This window comes from Oncorhynchus keta, chromosome 27, assembly GCF_023373465.1.
Source record: "Oncorhynchus keta strain PuntledgeMale-10-30-2019 chromosome 27, Oket_V2, whole genome shotgun sequence".
In the NCBI taxonomy this organism is placed as follows: domain Eukaryota; kingdom Metazoa; phylum Chordata; class Actinopteri; order Salmoniformes; family Salmonidae; genus Oncorhynchus; species Oncorhynchus keta.
In genome coordinates this window covers 36,950,084-36,969,296 of record NC_068447.1, presented here as the reverse complement: position 1 = coordinate 36,969,296, position 19,213 = coordinate 36,950,084, and the positions used below count along the sequence as shown (strand labels likewise).

Here is a 19,213-nt window from a genome sequence, read left to right as displayed (position 1 = left end):
CCTGAGTAGAGGGACCTGTGAGAAGGTGGAACTGCCATACGACTGAGATCAGGTGAGCTTTAACACAATGATGCCTCCTGCTCTTTTCTAGTAAACCCATATTAGCCCCCCAGACAAACTCATGTGAGATGTAATACAACAGTGGCATCTGTGGCAGAAAATGGCCAAACTACTGAGAATCTGGATAATGACATACCGTAGCAAGACCATTTGTTGCAGATATAATCACTGTTGCACATTCAGCGGCTCTACACATTGGAAATGGGGTAAATAATTAACCAACTGTAAGCACACCAGCTGAGACGTTTCACTGTAACCTATATAACCAAGGGACAGTGTGTTATTATATAATTTCTTCCATCCAAGCCAAATTTCCAAATCTGCTTACATGCGCTTCCCCTATCGAAGTGTTTTGCTACTTCCATTATGCATTATGCGCTAAATATACCACAGGTCAATATAGTCTACCAGTCTAACTGTCTAGTCTGCCTTCTATCCACCATTCATAGTGAAAATAGTGGTAGGTGGTCGTTTGTCCAGATCGGCAATGGGCTAACTAGCAATCATACCACAACTAAAATCATTAAAAGCTGCAATTAAAAATCCACGAGAACAACGAGAAATAGCTGATAGGCAGCGAAGTGGCCAGGTACGTCATTGCGCATGAAAAAACATTGAAGACGTGAGACACGCAACTCAAAAAGCTCCCCCATTGATCTTGTTTAGGAACAATTAAATTATCTCGACTAGCCTACAACAAGTGAGTACAAAATTATCCTCTAGGCTGTAAATAGCAGTGAATAATGACATTTGAATAACAGCGCAAAGTCCTGTGATTTGAACATTTAATTCAATTTATTCCATATAGGTCAGTTGTGGGTCTACTCTCAACAATGTATACGTTCTAGAAGGCATTGTAACAAGTCAGTCTGGCTATAATTTGACTTCTGATACTGAGATGCGCTGTTCGTTGCAGATCATAATTCTCCCAAATCGTGCTTTAATAATGTGGCTCTAAACAGTCCCAATTATTCTGGAAAGCTTACTGCGCACATAGGACCTGCTTCAATAGTCCGCAACAGTGGACACGTCATAATACCCATAAAAACACGGAAATGTTCGCAATGGTTTTTTCCGCCATTCGTTTTTCACGTCGTGAATTTTACAACAAATTCGAATAAATTGTATGTTTGGTGTAGGCTTACCTTGGCGTGACGTTTTGATAGCCGTGTAATTCTCTCTTCGACTAGGTACATTTGGTATATTTTCACCTCAATTTACTTCCCAAAATGTGCAATACTAATTATTGATAAAAGTTAAATATTTGCGCGGTTATCAAAACGTAATGCCAGGGTAAGCCTACATGAAACATAGACCTTAATATACAGTAGTTCTAAAATCCCATATGGAAAAATGAATGGTGAAATAACGATTGGAACCATTTCCCGGGTTTTATGACTCATACCGGTGGTACTCCATATAGCCAAGCCTTCAATATTGGGGACAAGGTAGGGAGGGATGTATTTTCTGTTTGTCGAGATTGACTTAGTCTATTTGATTGTGGTGTTGAAAATGCTAACCTTGATGTTGAAGTGCCCGAAGTTTGTATGCTTTGCTTATTGGTTGTATGGTGCATTGGCACCATACACCATACAAATGAATTGTCCCACCATTTCAGGGGACCAAAAGTATTGGGACAAATTCACTTATATGTACATTACTATTAAAGTAGTAAAAGGTTAAGTATTTGGTCTCATATTCCTAGTGTAACGGATGTGAAACGGCTAGCTTAGTTAGCGGTGTGCGCTAAGTAGCGTTTCAATCGGTTACGTCACTTGCTCTGAGACCTTGAAGTAGTAGTTCCCCTTGCTCTGCAAGAGCCGCGGCTTTTGTGGAGCGATGGGTAACGATGCTTCGAGGGTGACTGTTGTCGTTGTGCGCAGAAGGTCCCTGGTTCGCGCCCGGGTATGGGCGAGGGGACGGTTTAAAGTTGTACTGTTACATTGGTGCCGTGACCCGGATTACTGGTTGCTGCGGAAAAAGGAGGAAGGTCAAAAGGGGGGTGAGTGTAACGGATGTGAAACGGCTAGCTTAGTTAGCGGTGTGCGCTAAGTAGCGTTTCAATCGGTTACGTCACTTGCTCTGAGACCTTGAAGTAGTAGTTCCCCTTGCTCTGCAAGAGCCGCGGCTTTTGTGGAGCGATGGGTAACGATGCTTCGAGGGTGACTGTTGTCGTTGTGCGCAGAAGGTCCCTGGTTCGCGCCCGGGTATGGGCGAGGGGACGGTTTAAAGTTGTACTGTTACACTAGCATGCAATGACTACATCAAGCTTGTGACAGTAGAAACTTGGAAATATCCTCAAATTAAAGCTGACAGCCTGCACTTCAACCTCATAGTCATTGTATCATTTCAAATCCAAAACTCTAGATTACAGAGACAAAACAGCAATACTTTTGGAGCTCACTGTAATTATAAATATACCATCAAAATGTTGAAAATCTGATTTCCTCTAGCTGATCATTGTCTGCAGCTGGCTTTGATCGTAGTGTAATGACACAGGCAGAGAGCGTGAGTAGTCGAAGAACCACCAACCTTCTGGCCCGTAACCATGTGTGGCATCAAACTGCCACTACAAAAACATGCTGTAGTGGCAACGTCGATATCCACATTTATAAGCACAAGGTTGGTACAGTTATTGTTATTTGTGGTCGTAAACATTATTTTGAGCTAATTCAATGAGGGGGAGGGTGTGCACATTTAATTTACAGTGCGGGGGGGTCATGTCAAGATTTTTTTTTACCTTGGGAAGGGGGGTGCATTTGTTTTCGAACCGTCCCTAATATTACTACGATGGCCTGGTTGAGGACATATCATTCAGCAGACGAGTGGTTTGTTTACAGTACCAATGGAGCAGCAGATATTATGCAAATATGATATACAGCTATACCTGGCTGTCAGATATCATACGTCATCTGTCTGTGATGCTTGTCTGTAAGACAATCCCCTTGTCTCTGTTGGCTGCAAATATCAACCAAGGGGGTCTCCCTTTATCCTCTCTTTTCTCCCCCTGCACTGGTAAACACAATAATAGCCGTGCTGTGTTCCTATGTGCTCCATGTTAACACTGTGGCTGTCAAAGGCCATCAATCCCCTTCAAAGGGTGACGGCTCTCTGAAGTGGTCTCTCTGTAGTGGCCATTTTCCACTTGACTGGCCCCACAGACAAAGGGCCTATAGCTCAGCCTCGGCCAGGATTGGCAACTCCCAGCAGCTGTGCCAGACTGGTCAAGGGGGGTGCTGTAGGGGAAGGGGGGGTGGGGGGGGATCCATGCAACGAGAGAGCACTCAGTGTTAAAGGGGGGTCAAAATCCCCATCATCATATGGGTATCCAAAAGGGGCATCCAATATTGTTGCCCCAAATCATCCCTTACTGGACCCATCAGAGTAGCGATCAATAACTCAATGCTTCTATTGTTGATTACCATAGATATAAAAACTAGTTTTACAGGGAATGGTCATAATGCTTATATAGCTAAATCTTAACCCATGATCATCACATCGCCGTGTGGGAAATGGTTAGCTAATTCTGCAGGTGGTCCACAGAAAGATCAAATGGTCCTAGGTAATGGAAGCCGGTCACCATAATCCACAGGTCCTTTGACCCTTATGGGATCTCTCACCACATTACTGCTTGCAGTACAGTATGCTGCTTGGTACTGTCCATGGTCTCCAGAGTCCGCTGCTTTATTGAGCACAGCCTGGCATGTCAACTGTGCCACTGCATCAATGCTAGCCTGGCTACTCATCCTGTACTCATTGATGTAGCACAGACAGCCAATGCCTCATCACATAACTCGGAGCATTAGGAACAGAGATTTGTGTCCCAAGGGGCACCCTATTCACATAGCGCTCTGGTCAAAAGTAGTGCACTATTTAGGGAATAGGGTGCCATTTGGGACACATATCAGGGAAGCTATACATTATAATGATATCATTTATAATGAATGAAAGTTGTGTCAACATCAACATCAGGCCCAGTCAGGTGAGGTTCAACCCAGGAACTAACAGAGGAATCAACATTTTCACAAATAATTTCTCATCTCAAGGTTATGGGGCTGGCAGTCAGGTACCATGAACCAGTCAATGACCTTTGAATTGCACAGTACAATGCAAAGAAGCACTGTGAGGATTTTACTTTATATTCCTGTTATCTACCATTTGTACCTGTTTATGGTTACAAAATGAGAAAAAACTTTTCCCAAACAGTGATCATCAAAGTGCCGTAAGAATTTAACTACAGTCCAAATCACTGACATTTTAGTAAACATGCTTTCAGACATCCATGAAGAATAGGTGAAACATTTGTCTATTTAGTTACTCACTCATGAGCGCTCTTCTATCAACTAGGTAAGTGTAGTAATTAGCTCTCTACAACAGCGTAACAAGTTTTCCCCTCCTCCCTGCTGTGCATCTCTATCATTGGTCCCCACATATGGCACAGTCAGCCCCCAGAACAAAGGGTTCCCAGAGAGGGGGTTGGTGGGTGCATGCTGACCCCTGCAGAACCCCCTGCCACATTGACAAGCAGGAAGCATTTACATATGCTGACAGACTTGTCCCTTCCAAGAGTGGAGCAGTAGGCACTTCATTAAACCAACATCAATATCGGCTGATGGAAAAAGAAGAGCAGGCATGAGCACTGCTGTCTACAGGGAGAGAATATAGGGAAATGACAGAGGGCTGTAACGTTCAATCAAATTTTATGGGATAGCATTATTTAAATAGAAATTGATAGGAGATGGGGCGTACTTATTGAAGTACTAATGTCTGAATATTTCCTTGTGTGTCTGTCACTTGATTGTCTGCATGCATCAGCAATTGGTTTCCACAAGCTGTTCACCTGAATATCAGCTGCCAGCATTTGTCTCCATCTGGGTTTGCTCAAGCAAAAATGTCCCCATGCAAATTTCCCCCACATTCTAGATTTTGTTGACATTTTGACAAAACAGCTTTATCATTTTACTAGTCTAATTATGCTACTTTTTAGCTGGTTAGTAAATTTGAGTATTAATGTTAATCATGAATTCTTAAATGACTGTTGTTTTACCAACTTTACAAAGGGGATCATATAATCACAGTTACAGTGTCAGGCACAGGTGACATATCTGTGGATTCAGCAACTAGTCAGATAGGATATTTATTTAGAGTGGTGGTTTAGAGTTCATTGTGTCATAGCTCTCTGAATTCATCCTCTGATTCTGTTAATTAAAGAGGGTAAATTCCCTATTCAATTTGACGCGCTGCTCATTTAGCTGGGAGCTGGGAGGGGAAGCGGCTGGGTAGGGTGGTGGTTCAGTGGGGTGTGGGTTCGTTTGGGTGTGAGGGTGGGGGTTCTTTATGGGTGTGAGGGTGGGGGTCCACACTGGGAGGTGTCGTCCCGACCAGATGGGCCTCTCAGTGGCGTAGTAAGTGGAGTCCTCGCATGGCAGAGGAGACTGCAGGATCTCACAGGACCAAGACAGGGAATCCAGGTGGCCGTAGCCCCTCCTGTCCAGCTGGAGAAGCGATGGGCCATCTGATGAAAATGATACACTTTTTTATTTTGCTGCTGCTGCTTTGTGCTGCCTTGTCAATGCCTCGCCACAAAAGCCCAGGCCAATCAAGGAATTCAGCTAATGAAGCTCGCAGAAAACCTCTTAGTTGCACTGAGATATTCATGGTCGTTGTGAAGCAAAGCGGAACGACATTTGCATGCAAGATGCAGTGAATTGTGCGTAACAAGCTGTGTAAGTGCCCAAAACAAAAAAGGAGCTTTTATATCAAATAAAAAAAGAAATTCTGATTAATCTTCAACTTCATGTAATACTTTATCTTAAACTACCTTTACATTTTTCTTTTACATGATATAATCCACTAATGATAAAATAGCTCAGGCTTATTCATTGTCAACAATGTGAGTAAACCACTGCAGTGATTTCAGGAAAAGGCGGTTTCCTTTCCTCAAATCCAAGAGAGAAAGTCACATCTGCTCTTCGCCTGATCCTCAGCTGACCCAGAGGCAGGGTGGGGATAATCATTGCCCTCTTTCGTTTTTGTTTTTACTCAGTGCCGGGGTCAGCGAAGCTCCCAAGTGACCAGCGACAGGGCCAACAGCCAACTGACTGCCTACTCTACTCTGACCTCCCTTCATTAGTAACCCCCTCCCTGGGCTTCTCCTCAGACCTGGGGCTGCTGGGGGGACCTATTTGTGGTCCTCCACTCGTCTGAGGGGAAGGGGATAGCGGGATAGAGACTGAAGGAACAACAGCTGCCGATGGGGACATCACGCTTCCCATGGAAGAGCAGCATCCTCCTGAGAGAAGGTGCTGTAATCTGCAGGAATCGAATTCTCAGACATACATGATAGCCACAGTATGTCTCGAAGCCACATTGTATGTGAGTGAACACATGACGTTGTGTGATCTGTATTGTATTTACAAAAACAATCAACAGTGCAAGTCACATGATGATCTTACACGGAAAGCTCTTGAAAACTTTCACAGACACACAAAAACATAGAGATATTAAAGTCGTTATACAAGCAGTGTTAAATGGACAAAGTGTAATTAAATGTACTTTGTGTTCAGAGAATCTGCTGGGGTGCCAGAGGAATGCAAAGAATTGTAGGCACTTTTTTCTGACACGGTATAGTGATGCCATCATAAGTTGCAATGGGAAACATTACACACAGCAAACAACCCAGTGGGTTCACTAGTAGCAATACAAGGTGACATCATCTGTCTGATAAACAGTCTTGTGTCTGTTTAATAATTGATTTAATAAGGTGTTATTTACTTAACTGACTTGATTTTGAGTGAATCTGGATTCTGCTTATTCCAAATATTTAACTTGGTTTAAAATAATCATACATGTATGAAAAAAGTCAACCATCCTAAATTGGTTTAGACATGATTCTTCTGCCCCCTGGCTGTGGATATAGAGAAATATAATGTCTCCTATTGCCATGGAAGTGTTTGTCTTAACCAATATATCCGTTAAACAATGTAAACTACGGTTTGGTGCCATTATTGCTTAAGCAATCTCTATTTGGCACAACATTTGAAAACAATGTAACTGAGAATCAAAATGGCATGCCCATACTTCAATGTTTCACTATAACGCCTTGCGATCTTTGAGGGTAGCCTTTTGCATTCCCCCCAATAGTCCAAATGTGGAATCTGTATCCTTGCTGTTATCAAGGACAGTAATGGTTTGAGAACACTCCAAAATTTGAAAGGCACATTACAGGCAACTCATTTTTTTCTATATGTACAACTTAGGTCAACTATGCTGGTCTATGGAGTCCCTTGGGAGACCCAACTACTGAACCTGGACTCCCAAAGGGGCTGATCTCTATACTATATAAACAACTTTTTGAAAGCTCATATTCTGAGCGAGCCATTCAAATAATTATGGTCCACAGATCTAAGTGAATATGAACAACCCTTTAACTCGAACAGAATATGAAAAATATGACTTTGGCATCCCATAATCCGAACCATCACCTTATACATTGAAGTTTGTTAACAGATTGTATTTACCACCAATGAAACGTTTTAAGATGAAATTTGCCCCGACTGTTCACTGTGTCCCCTAAATCAGGTAGGCACATTCCTTCATAGGGTGTGTGATTGCCCTGCAGTTAAATGCTTCTGGGTCAAAGTTACTCCATTTCAAAGTGCATGAATGTAAATATTCAATGCTTTGCATCTACTATGTTACTTAATGACTCAATAAATCAGAGACAATTACTGCTGTCAGGCAGCACTGCCAGAAAGAAAGATGTTGGCTCTTATATGGCATTCACCTCACTCTCTCCCAATTCGCCAGTGGATACAGTTACTATTATTACTATTAAGTTATAACATTGGAATTATCAACAGTGAGAATGAATGGTACGTGACAAAGAACAATTGAGGCCTTGAAAAATATACTTGACTCTGTAAACCTTTGCTCCTTTAACAACCTCCACTGTTCTGGGAAGGCTTTCCACTAGATGTTGGAACATTGCTGCGGGGACTTGCTTCCAATCAGCCACAAGACCATTAGTGTGGTCGAGCACTGATGTAGGGCTATTGGGCCTGTCTCGCAGTCAGTGTTCCAATTCATCCCAAAGTTGTTTGATGGGGTTGAGATCAAGGCTCTGTGCAGGCCAGTCAAGGTCTTCTTGACAAACCATTTCTGTATGGACCTCACTTTGTGCACAGGGGCATTGTCATGCTGAAACTGGAAAGGGCTTCCCCAAACTGTTGCCATAAAGTTGGACACAGAATTGTCTAGAATGTCATTGTATGCTGTAGCGTTAAGATTTCCCTTCACTGGAACTAAGGGGCCTGGCCCGATCCATGAAAAACAGCCCCAGACCATTATTCCTCCTCCACCAAACTTTACAGTTGACACTATGCATTGGGGCAGGTAGCGTTCTCCTGGCATCCGGCAAACCCAGATTTGTCAGTCAGACTGCCAGATGGTGAAGCGCGATTCATCAATCCAGAGAACGTGTTCCCACTGGTCCAGAGTCCTATGGCAGCAAGCTTTGCACAACTCCAGCTGACGCTTGCCATTGCACATGTTGATCTTAGGCTTGTGTGCGGCTGCTCGTCCATGGAAAACCATTTCATGAAGCTCCCGATGAACACTTCTTGTGCTGACTTTGCTTCCAGAGGTAGTGAGTGTTCCAACCGAGGACAGACGACTCTAGAGACTCCTTGTGGTGGACCGGTCACCTGCAAGCTAACTGCACATACACTGCTGCCATCTAGTGGCGAAATTATCTAAGTTGCCCCTGGGCTGGAATTTATGGCCTTATGGCCTTTCTCTTGCATTTCAAAGTTGATGTTACAAAAAAATAAAAAAATAAAAAATTTTGTATGATCTTTTACTAACTCTAATGTGTTATATTCTCCTACATTAATTTCACATTTCCACAAACGTTAAGTATTTCCTTTCAAATTGTATCAAACATTTGCATATCCTTGCTTCAGGTCCTGAGCTACCGGTAGTTTGATTTGGGTATGTCATTTTAGGAGAAAATTGAAAAAAAGGGTCCAATCCTTAAAAGGTCAAGGCATGCCTGCTAATTGAAATGCATTCCAGGTGACTGCCTCATGAAGCTGGTTGAGAGAACGCCAAGAGTCTACAAAGCTGTCATCAAGGCAAAGGGTGGCTACTTTGAAGAATCTGACTTTTATTTAACCATTTTTTGGTTACTACAGGATTTCTTATTTCATAGTTTTGATATCTTCACTATTATTCTACAATGTAGAAAATAGTAAAAATAAAGAAAAACCCATGAATGAGTAGGTGTGTCTAAGCTTAACTATTAAATGATGTGAATTTGTGCATGTAGCCTACCCCAACAACAACATTTTAAAATGAATAAAGATTTTGTCCAACAACAACAAAAAAGTCTACAACACAATAAAGATGAAAAGATTGAGGCTATTCACAGAAAGTATTTCAAAGGTGCTTGACCCACTTACTAGGGCAGGCATTTTAAACAATCATTGCTAACCTTGAGCGTGGGTTGTGAATCACACTTTATAAAACATTTTCAAATATTAATTGAGCAACATTTTGAAATGTTATATTTTAGTCCATTGATCTATGTGGATTTCTCTCTCAGAAGAGAGTGCTCTTGAAGGCATGTTCAGAGTCCAATCTCTAATCTTGTCCAGTCATTGTTCATTCCCCACATTATTCACACACCACCCCAGTTAGTATACGTACTCGCAGGTACTAGTGTCCTTTCCTGGGAGTGTTCTATGAGATGGGCCATTCTGGCTTGGACAAAGCTACTTACCCGTGGTTATGTTAGTGTTTTAGGAATAGGTCACCGTCATAAAGGGCACTTGGTGTTACAGAAGTCTCCTGACTGAAACAGGTTGTAGACATTTACCAGTGGGAACATGATGGCAGAGCCCAGCAGAGAGCCTGTCTGTGCCGCTGCTCCACACCACACCAGGGCGCTGTGGCTCTCATCTCTGAAGATGACACCCACCATCACCTTGACATAAGACAGTATCCCTGTGAAGAAGACCCACGACAGCACCTGAGGGTTTCAAGGTAACATTATCAGCAATGTTCCCTCAAAAAAATGTCATCACTAAGCAAATTTCAGGTCTGCTGAAATTTCTGTGCAACTTCTGGCACACATTTACTGTGAACACTCAGGTTGTACCCACTTTAAGTTGATGTTGTACAAACAGTCCAGTTCAAAGGGAATGGCACAGATCCATATATGGCAATTGTCAATTTGCATACAGCCCTACTTCAGCTCTCATTGGTTATGGCGCACCGGTCTGTGTAGAGTACATGCCTGAGTCCTGCCTGGCAATGCAATAGAATCCTAACTCTACAACAAAATCTCTTGCATAGTTTGTTTTGTTTCAGTATGTTGCAGTTGAAGCTCACATCCACTACAAAACTATGGTATTTGCCTTCAGGGCAGCATGAGGAACTACCCCCCCTAACTTCAGGCTATGCTCAAACCCTACACCCAAACCCGAGCAATACGTTCTGCCACCTACAGGACGGCAGCTCCCACTCATCCCAGTCAAAGCTCTTCTCTGTCCTGGCACCCCAAAGGTGGAACCAGCTACCCCCCTGAAGCTAGGACAGCAGAGCCCATTTTATGAAAACATCTGAAACCATACCTCTTCAAAGAGTATCTTAAATAATCCCACATCAGCTCCCCCAAACAAAAACAAGTGCCTTTTATAAACTAATACTCACACTTGACTTCTCCCCTCCTGCTCGCACTGACTTTGCTGATAGCTACTTTATTGAGGAAAAATGGATTTACTATGACTGAGATATGTGGTTGTCCCACCTAGCTATCTTAAGATAAGTCTCTCTGGATAAAAGCGTCTGCTAAATTACTAAAATGTAAATGTTATCTCGGTATAGTTATTGTAGATCATTGGTAGGTATTCCAGAAAAGAATAAGTGATAGCATCTTCCAAACATGACAGCAACAACTTTGTCACTATTCCTTTTCTGCAATAACAATGATCAATGAACTGACAGAGAGCCAACCCTTTCTTAGAAAGTGTCCCTGGACTGAGACCTACAGTATCTCTACAGGTGGTGTGTTACTCACTATGATGGCTTCTCCTAGTGCGGAGCCTTGTAGTAGTGGACATGGACTCATGGTGGCCATTGCCATGTTGTATCCTCCAAAGACTGATCCAATGAGACACAGTACACCCAGGAGCACTAGTGACCTAAACAGAGACTCAGAACAGGAACTGGTTAGGTACCTGTATCTGAAGTAAAGACATTCTAGATAACCACAGAGATGGTGATGGAAAGCTGAATTACTTTATCATATACTAGTATATGCCATATTTTGTTTTACCTTAGCATGCTGTAAAATGTGTCAACCTTTAACAGTGGAAAGCTATTTCAACCATAATAATCCATTTATAGAGAGTTACTGAGGTTTTACCTTTTAGGAAAAAACATGGCGACTATACAGGCCACTGGATTGGCACAGGATGCCAGAGCAGCCGACAGGTGATATGCCAGGTTACCGTAGGGCATACAGGAGTATGTCTGCACCGAGGTCAAGAGGCCGTTAGTCGCCCCATTCACCCAGACCACCATGAAATAGATAAAAGTTAACTGAAAAATAGAGTGGCCTGATTTAGCCAGCTGTGGCCTGGCCTGACCTGATTCCTTACTGTGGCATTTTGGGTTTGAGTTCTCCCCTTCAGTCACTGCTCCATGGTTGTCTAGTCCGGAGCAGACTGACGCCACTGTGTCAGTGTCTGGAACCAAGTTCTCCGTGGACAGTTCAAAGGTACGTGGGAGCCTGTTTAGTGCAGAGAATGCTGCCAGGCTGATGCACATCATGGCCGCCAGGAAGAAGAAAAACACCTCGGTGGAGAAGTTGGGCGGTAGAAACTGGGTCTGGACAATGTACATATCCTCTTCAGTGAGGTTACCAGAGGACTGAGTGGCATTCACACACTTGGCCATGCCGACGCCCTGGCCGAGAGCCACCAGACCAGGGATAAAGCCACTCAGGCCTTCTCCAATGAAGTAGGTGGGGATGTAGTGGGCTGGTAGCTGCATCATGAAGGGCAGGAAGGTGACAGAGGAGGTGCAGTCCACCAAGGCCAGGAAAAAGGTGAGGATAAAGAAGGCTGTGCTCCGAGATGCCGCCGCCACCACTGTGGTCTCATCCCAGTAGAACGCCAGAAGTATACAGGCCAGGACACCTATGGACAACACACTGTAGATGGCAACTCTCTCCTTCAGACGGCCCGGACACAGCTTGTGCATGAGAGTGACCAGCAGAGGTCCCAGGTTGGCGAGCTGGATGATAACGGTCAGGTAAGATGGTAGTTCCCAGCCCTCGGGGAGAGTGTTAACGATGAGGGGGAGCTCCACCCACAGGCCATTGACAGCCACCCAGGAGCCCAGGCCGAAGCAGCAGGCCAGCACATGGATCCGCAAAGACATGGCTGTATTGTTGCTGGTCCCAGTCAGGTCAGGTGAGGTAGTCTTCTGGAGGAATTTCTGATCTGAAGTGAAGACCTCTCTGAACAGTTTCAACCCGGCCAGCCTTCAGAGCCTAGAAAGAGAGGAAATATCGAGATACCAGTAATACTGAAAGACATTGCTGCTAAAACGATAAGATTACAGTGGGGCAAAAAAGTATTTAGTCAGCCACCAATTGTGCAAGTTCTCCCACTTAAAAAGATGAGAGAGGCCTGTCATTTTCATCATAGGTACACTTCAACTATGACAGACAAAATGAGAAAAAAAATCCAGAAAATCTCATTGTAGGATTTTTTATGAATTTATTTGCAAATTATGGTGGAAAATAAGTATTTGGTCACCTACAAACAAGCAGGATTTCTAGCTCGCACAGACCTTCTTTAAGAGGCTCCTCTGTCCTCCACTCGTTACCTGTATTAATGGCACCATTAATGGCACCTGTTTGAACTTGTTATCAGTATAAAAGACACCTGTCCACAAACAGTCACACTCCAAACTCCACTATGGCCAAGACCAAAGAGCTGTCAAAGGACACCAGAAACAAAATTGTAGACCTGCACCAGGCTGGGAAGACTGAATCTGCAATAGGTAAGCAGCTTGGTTTGAAGAAATCAACTGTGGGAGCAATTATTAGGAAATGGAAGATATACAAGACCACTGATAATCTCCCTCGATCTGGGGCTCCATGCAAGATCTCACCCCGTGGGGTAAAAATGATCACACCACCACACGGGGGGACCTAGTGAATGACCTGCAGAGAGCTGGGACCAAAGTAACAAAGCCTACCATCAGTAACATACTATGCCGCCAGGGCTCAAATCCTGCAGTGCCAGACGTGTCCCCCTGCTTAAGCCAGTACATGTCCAGGCCCGTCTGAAGTTTGCTAGAGAACATTTGGATGATCCAGAAGAAGATTGGGAGAATGTCATATGAAAACAAAATATAACTTTTTGGTAAAAACTCAACTCGTCGTGTTTGGAGGACAAAGAATGCTGAGTTGCATCCAAAGAACACCATACCTACTGTGAAGCATGGGGGTGGAAACATCATGCTTTGGGGCTGTTTTTCTGCAAAGGGACCAGGACGACTGATCCGTGTAAAGGAAAGAATGAATGGGGCCATGTTTCGTGAGATTTTGAGTGAAAACCTCCTTCCATCAGCAAGGGCATTGAAGATGAAACGTGGCTGGGTCTTTCAGCATGACAATGATCCCAAACACACCGCCCGGGCAACGAAGGAGCGGCTTCGTAAGACGCATTTCAAGGTCCTGAAGTGGCCTAGCCAGTCTCCAGATCTCAAACCCATAGAAAATCTTTGGAGGGAGTTGAAAGTCTGTGTTGCCGAGCAACAGCCCCAAAGCATCACTGCTCTAGAGGAGATCTACATGGAGGAATGGGCCAAAATACCAGCAACAGTGTGTGAAAACCTTGTGAAGACTTACAGAAAATGTTTGACCTCTGTCATTGCCAACAAAGGGTATATAACAAAGTATTGAAATAAACTTTTGTTATTGACCAAATACTTATTTTCCACCATAATTTGCAAATAAATTCATAAAAAATCCTACAATACAATGTGATTTTCTGGATTTTTTTCTCATTTTGTCTGTCTTAGTTGAAGTGTACCTATGATGAAAATTACAGGCCTCTCTCATCTTTTTAAGTGGAATAACTTGCACAATTGGTGGCTGACTAAATACTTTTTTGCCCCACTGTAGATTAAGGATCAAATGACTAGGACAATAATTATGCTAGTAAAAGTATTAATGTCAGTACTGTAGTACCAAATCTTTCTGAAAGGGTATATCAACTGGTAGGCATTGACCTATAGCCTGGACCATCAATAATGATTAACCAAGAGCAAATATCACATTGTTATTGTGGGCTTACCAAATCTGTTCTTAGTTACTGAAAGTGCATTCCTATTGTCATTGGAATTTGATCTTTAACTTTTAACCAAACAGCTTTTTACTGTGCTATTTTACACTTTAGTCATACAGGGTGAAGCAACCTGTTATAAGCAGATCTATTTAAACTGATGCTCTCGGCTGTGTTTAGACAGGTAGCCCAATTCTGATCTTTTAATTCACCAAATTAGTATTTTGACCAATCAGATGAGCTCTGAGAAATATCTAATGTGAAAATATCTGATGTGATTGGTCAAAAGACCAATTCGTGGAAAAAATATCATAATTGGGCAGCCTGTGTGTGCCCTATATTTTATGCACAGGGTGTTGCTCAAGGGTGCAAATGTCACACTTCACACTTTGAAATTACTGGTTTAGTTATTTAGTTACACTGATTACCTCAAAGTCAAGAACATCTACCTAACTGTGGAGCTGGAGTAGTGATTATCAGATGTATTGTATTTTAAATGAATAGACAGATGAGACCATTGAGGAGACCCATGAAACCTTGAGACAATACTAGCAATATAACAGATAAGTATTTCAGTCTACTCTACACAGTCGCATGTCAACCAGCTGAAGTCATTTTCACTTCCCTAACACATGGTCTAGAAAAACAACATGCCACAAGGCAGTGAGGGCCAGCCTGGCCAGCCAGATGCCTGATGACCACCTAGATCACACAGGACACACAATTCAACTCGTGACACTGACACTCCAAACCGTGAACTGGCTCAAGCTGCTGAACATCACATGCTGTTCCCAAAGTGGCAAATGTTTCATTGTTGAATTAGAAATTATATCCGTTTCATATCAACTATTGTCTGTTAAGATGCATCTATACGTAATTCAGAATGACTATATATTCTCGAGACTCAAAAGCATAATTTGCACCATGCTATTCTTGGTTGTGGCTTCTCAGCTATTGGTGCTATTAGCCTTTGCATTTTCACATGACCACCTATACCCAAAACTCTGTATTAAAACGTTTACTTCGACCGGATCCTGGAACTCAAGTCTCTCCTTTTACAAGGTCAACTTTGCTACTGCACAATTCGGTCTACACGGCTCGTTTCCTATCTCTGCTAGTGAAAAAATCAGACAGGCGTTTAGCTTTTACACAATTTCATGATATTGGGCCTAACAAATTAGACAATGTCAGAGCTAATACCATCACATTCTGTGTATCTTCCTGGCTAACAAAGCCCAGATGTGTTATAGTAATTCACACAAATAATATTTTAAAGTGAAGGGAGTGCAAGAACCTTAACTTCATATTGATCACTATTATTCTTGTCAGAGGAATAGATCATCAGAATCTACCTGAAAAAGGCCTCCTTTACAATATATGAAATTGATACACTTACGCTTTCATTTTTGTTCCATTGCTTGACTTTAGAGCACAATACAACAATTTTTAAACAACTCATAGGAATCAAGAAGATTCAAAATTGTACTCACAGGTTTCTTGAGCCACTGGGTGGATGTCCTATTGAGGAATCCAACTTCCTCCCTCTCATCCCATATATAGAGCTTTTTTGGGACAATGTGACCGGCTTCCTCTCTCCTTCACACGCAGGCTGGAGGATAAACTAGGAAACTACTGCCTTGTGGGTAGTTCAGAGTCCAGTCCAGCAGTCAGCTCCACCGTGTTAGATTAAACCCAACTGTGTCCTTTTTAAGTCTGTGCAACAGTCATAAAGTCAGACATAGTAGAGATGGGACGTCCCATTCCTCCGCCAGCCCGGCCGCGTGAGACTAATGGGAGACCTACAGTCCATTTTCTCATTCCACAATTACAGTGCATTTGGGAAAGTATTCTGACCCCTTCACTTTTTCCACATTTTGTTACCTTACATCCTTATTCTAAAATGGATTCAATAGTTGTTTTACCCCCTCATCAATCTACACACAATACCCCATAATGATAAAGCAAAACAGGTATATACATTTAACCAAATGTATTACAAATAAAAATCAGAAATATTACATTTACATTCGTAAGTATTCAGACCCTTTACTCAGTACTTTGTTGAAGCACCTTAGGCAGCAATTACAGCCTTCTTGGGTATGACGCTACAAGATTGGAACACCTGTATTTGGGGAGTTTCTCCCATCCTCTCAAGCCCTGTCAAGTTGGATGGGGAGCACGCTTCACAGCTATTTTCAATTATCTCCAGAGATATTAGATCAGGTTCAAGTCCTGGCTCTGGCTGGGCCCCTCTTGCAGGGCCAATTACGGGCTCTCGCTTCTGGAAATTCAGAGACTTGACCTGAAGCCACTCCTGCATTGTCTAGGCTGTGTGTCCTGTCGCCCCAGGCTGGGGTACTGAGCGAGCTGGAGCAGATTTTCATCAAGGATCTCGCTGTATTTCGCTCCGTTCATCTTTCCCTCAATCCTGACTAGTCTCCAAGTCCCTGCCGCTGAAAAAAATCCCCACAGCATGATGTTGCCACCACCATGCTTCAATGTAGGGATGGTATTGGCCAGGTGATGAGTGGTGCCTGGTTTCCTCCAGACGTGACCGTGACACTTGGCATTCACGCCAAAGAGTTCAATCTTGGTTTCAGAGCCCTTTAGGTGCCTTTTGGCAAACTCCATGTGCCTTTTACTGAGGAGTGGCTTTTGTCTGGCCACTCTACCATGAAGGCCTGATTGGTGGAGTGCTGCATAGATGATTGTTCTTCTAGAAGGTTATCCCATCTCCACAGAGGAACTCTGGAGCTCTGCCACAGTGATCATTGGGTTCTTGGTCATTTCCTTGAACAAGGGCCTTCTCCCTCGATTGCTCAGTTTGGCCTGGGCAGCCAGCTCTAGGAAGTCTTGACGGTTCCAAACTTCTTCCATTTAAGAATGATGGAGGCCACTGTGTTCTTGGGGGATCTTCAATGCTGCAGAAATGTTTTGGTACCCTTCCTCAGATCTGAGTCTCGACACAATCCTGTCTCGGAGCTCAACGGACAATTCCTTCGACCTCATGGCTTGGGTTTTGCTCTGACATGCAATTATTTTTTGGTATGGCGTTCATAACAATTATATGTGCATTCTACCACCTCATTACAGGTGGGTAATGAGGATACAAAAAGGGAAAAATATACAAGGTAAAAAATAAGTTCCAAACAAACCATCAGTAATGAAATGTTAAACTAAATCAGCCTGCTTCTGTGTTTTAATCAGGTCCTCACACAGGCTCAGAAGGATCCTGTGAGGGCGGGACATTTCCTGACGACAGTAGTCCTTGCGGTGCTTCTGCTGTTAAGTCTTTCTTGGAGGCCCAAAAACCTCTCGGCTGCAGATATAATGATGTCCATCTTCTTGGACACTTGTGCAGTACAATTAAAAACTGTGGCTGTAAATGCTACAAAATCCACCATCTTCACAATAAGTGTATCCAGATCACTTGAGTGACATATAACATTTACAACTGGTTGTGGTCCATCCACCGCCATATGTTCTTCAGAACTGTGGCCTCTTGCCCCTTTCAACGCTCTTCACCGCCTTCACAGAGGAGATTTTGCTGTACAGCCCTGATGTTTGACCCCTCAACCTCTTTCACCCTAACAGGGCTCTCAGAGAATTTGGAAATATGATCCTCACCACAGTTGCAACATTTAACATTTACATAACATATTCATTCCGTCTGCAAACGCTTGACACATGGTCAAACTTTTTACACTTCTTGCATTGCATTGGGTTTTACTGCATATCTTATATATTCAAACTTTACATAGGGTGGAAAAATGCTCATCGAACATAAATAATACAGATACACTTTGCTTTTTTTCCCTCCCATTCTCCGTATGTCAAGCGACATGCATACACTACTTCTGGAATTTTTGGCCAAAGATATTGACCCACAATGCACGCTCCTTTTGCTCTTTAGATACACACGATATCAACACCATACAACTCCTGGTTACTTTGACTGCATCCACTTTCCCCCGTGCCTTCTTGCCATCCCCGTGACTTTAAAGGGGTTTCCCAAATAAACATCCTTAACCAAAAATCATACAAGAAATATCCATCAGGTCATTTTCCACAACAATTTTAGCCATTTTTGTACTAAACTGTTGTCCACTCATCTTTCTCGCTAACTGTACTTGCCCTGCTTTCAGCTTCAAAATACCCCTTTAATGACAAAACGAACAGGTTTTTAAAAATGTTTGCAAATGAATTAAAAATAAGAACAGAAATACCTTATTTACATAAGTATTCAGACCCTTTGCTATGAGATTCGAAATTGAGCTCAGGTGCATCCTGTTTTCATTGATCATCCTTGAGATGTTTCTTCAACTTGGGAGTCTACCTGTGGTAAATTAAATTGATTGGGCATGATTTGGAAAGGCACACACCTGTTTTGGAAAGGCACACAGTTGACAGTGTACTCCAGTGTAAATTGCAAAATTGTAATTACTTCACCACTATTGGCCTATTTATTGCCTTACCTCCTTACTTCATTTGCACACACTGTATACAGATTTTTCTATTGTTATTGATTGTACGTTTTTTTATCCCATGTGTAACTCTGTTTTTGGCGCACTGCTTTGCTTTATCTTGGCCAGGTCGCAGTTGTAAAAGAGAACTTGTTCTCAACTGGCCTACCTGGTTAAATAAAGGTGAAATAAAATACATTTTAAAAAGTTTGGAACCACCAAGGCTTTTCCTAGAGCTGGCCGCACCAGCCAAACTGAGCAATCGGGGGAGAAGGGCCCTGGTCAGGGAAGTGACCAAGATCCCGATGGTCACTGATAGAGCTCCTC

The 19,213-nt window shown here is 42.9% G+C and overlaps 1 protein-coding gene and 1 long non-coding RNA gene across 2 annotated transcripts; one reads left to right on the top strand and one right to left on the bottom strand.

Moving 5' to 3' along the window:
- Positions 1-332: 332 nt before the first annotated feature.
- LOC118359932 (uncharacterized) lies at positions 333-6,838 on the top strand. Its single transcript, XR_004820779.2, has 2 exons — positions 333-760; positions 6,107-6,838. It is a non-coding gene; the product is annotated as an uncharacterized LOC118359932 (long non-coding RNA).
- Positions 6,839-9,206: 2,368 nt separating this feature from the next.
- Positions 9,207-16,139, bottom strand: LOC118359931 (solute carrier family 52, riboflavin transporter, member 3-A-like). Its single transcript, XM_035738863.2, has 4 exons — positions 15,914-16,139; positions 11,489-12,619; positions 11,141-11,264; positions 9,207-10,090 (listed from the first exon to the last, which is right to left on the bottom strand). The coding sequence occupies exons 2-4, from the start codon at positions 12,505-12,507 to the stop codon at positions 9,878-9,880; spliced, it is 1,356 nt and encodes a 451-aa protein (XP_035594756.1). The 5' UTR covers positions 12,508-12,619; positions 15,914-16,139; the 3' UTR covers positions 9,207-9,877.
- Positions 16,140-19,213: the final 3,074 nt, after the last annotated feature.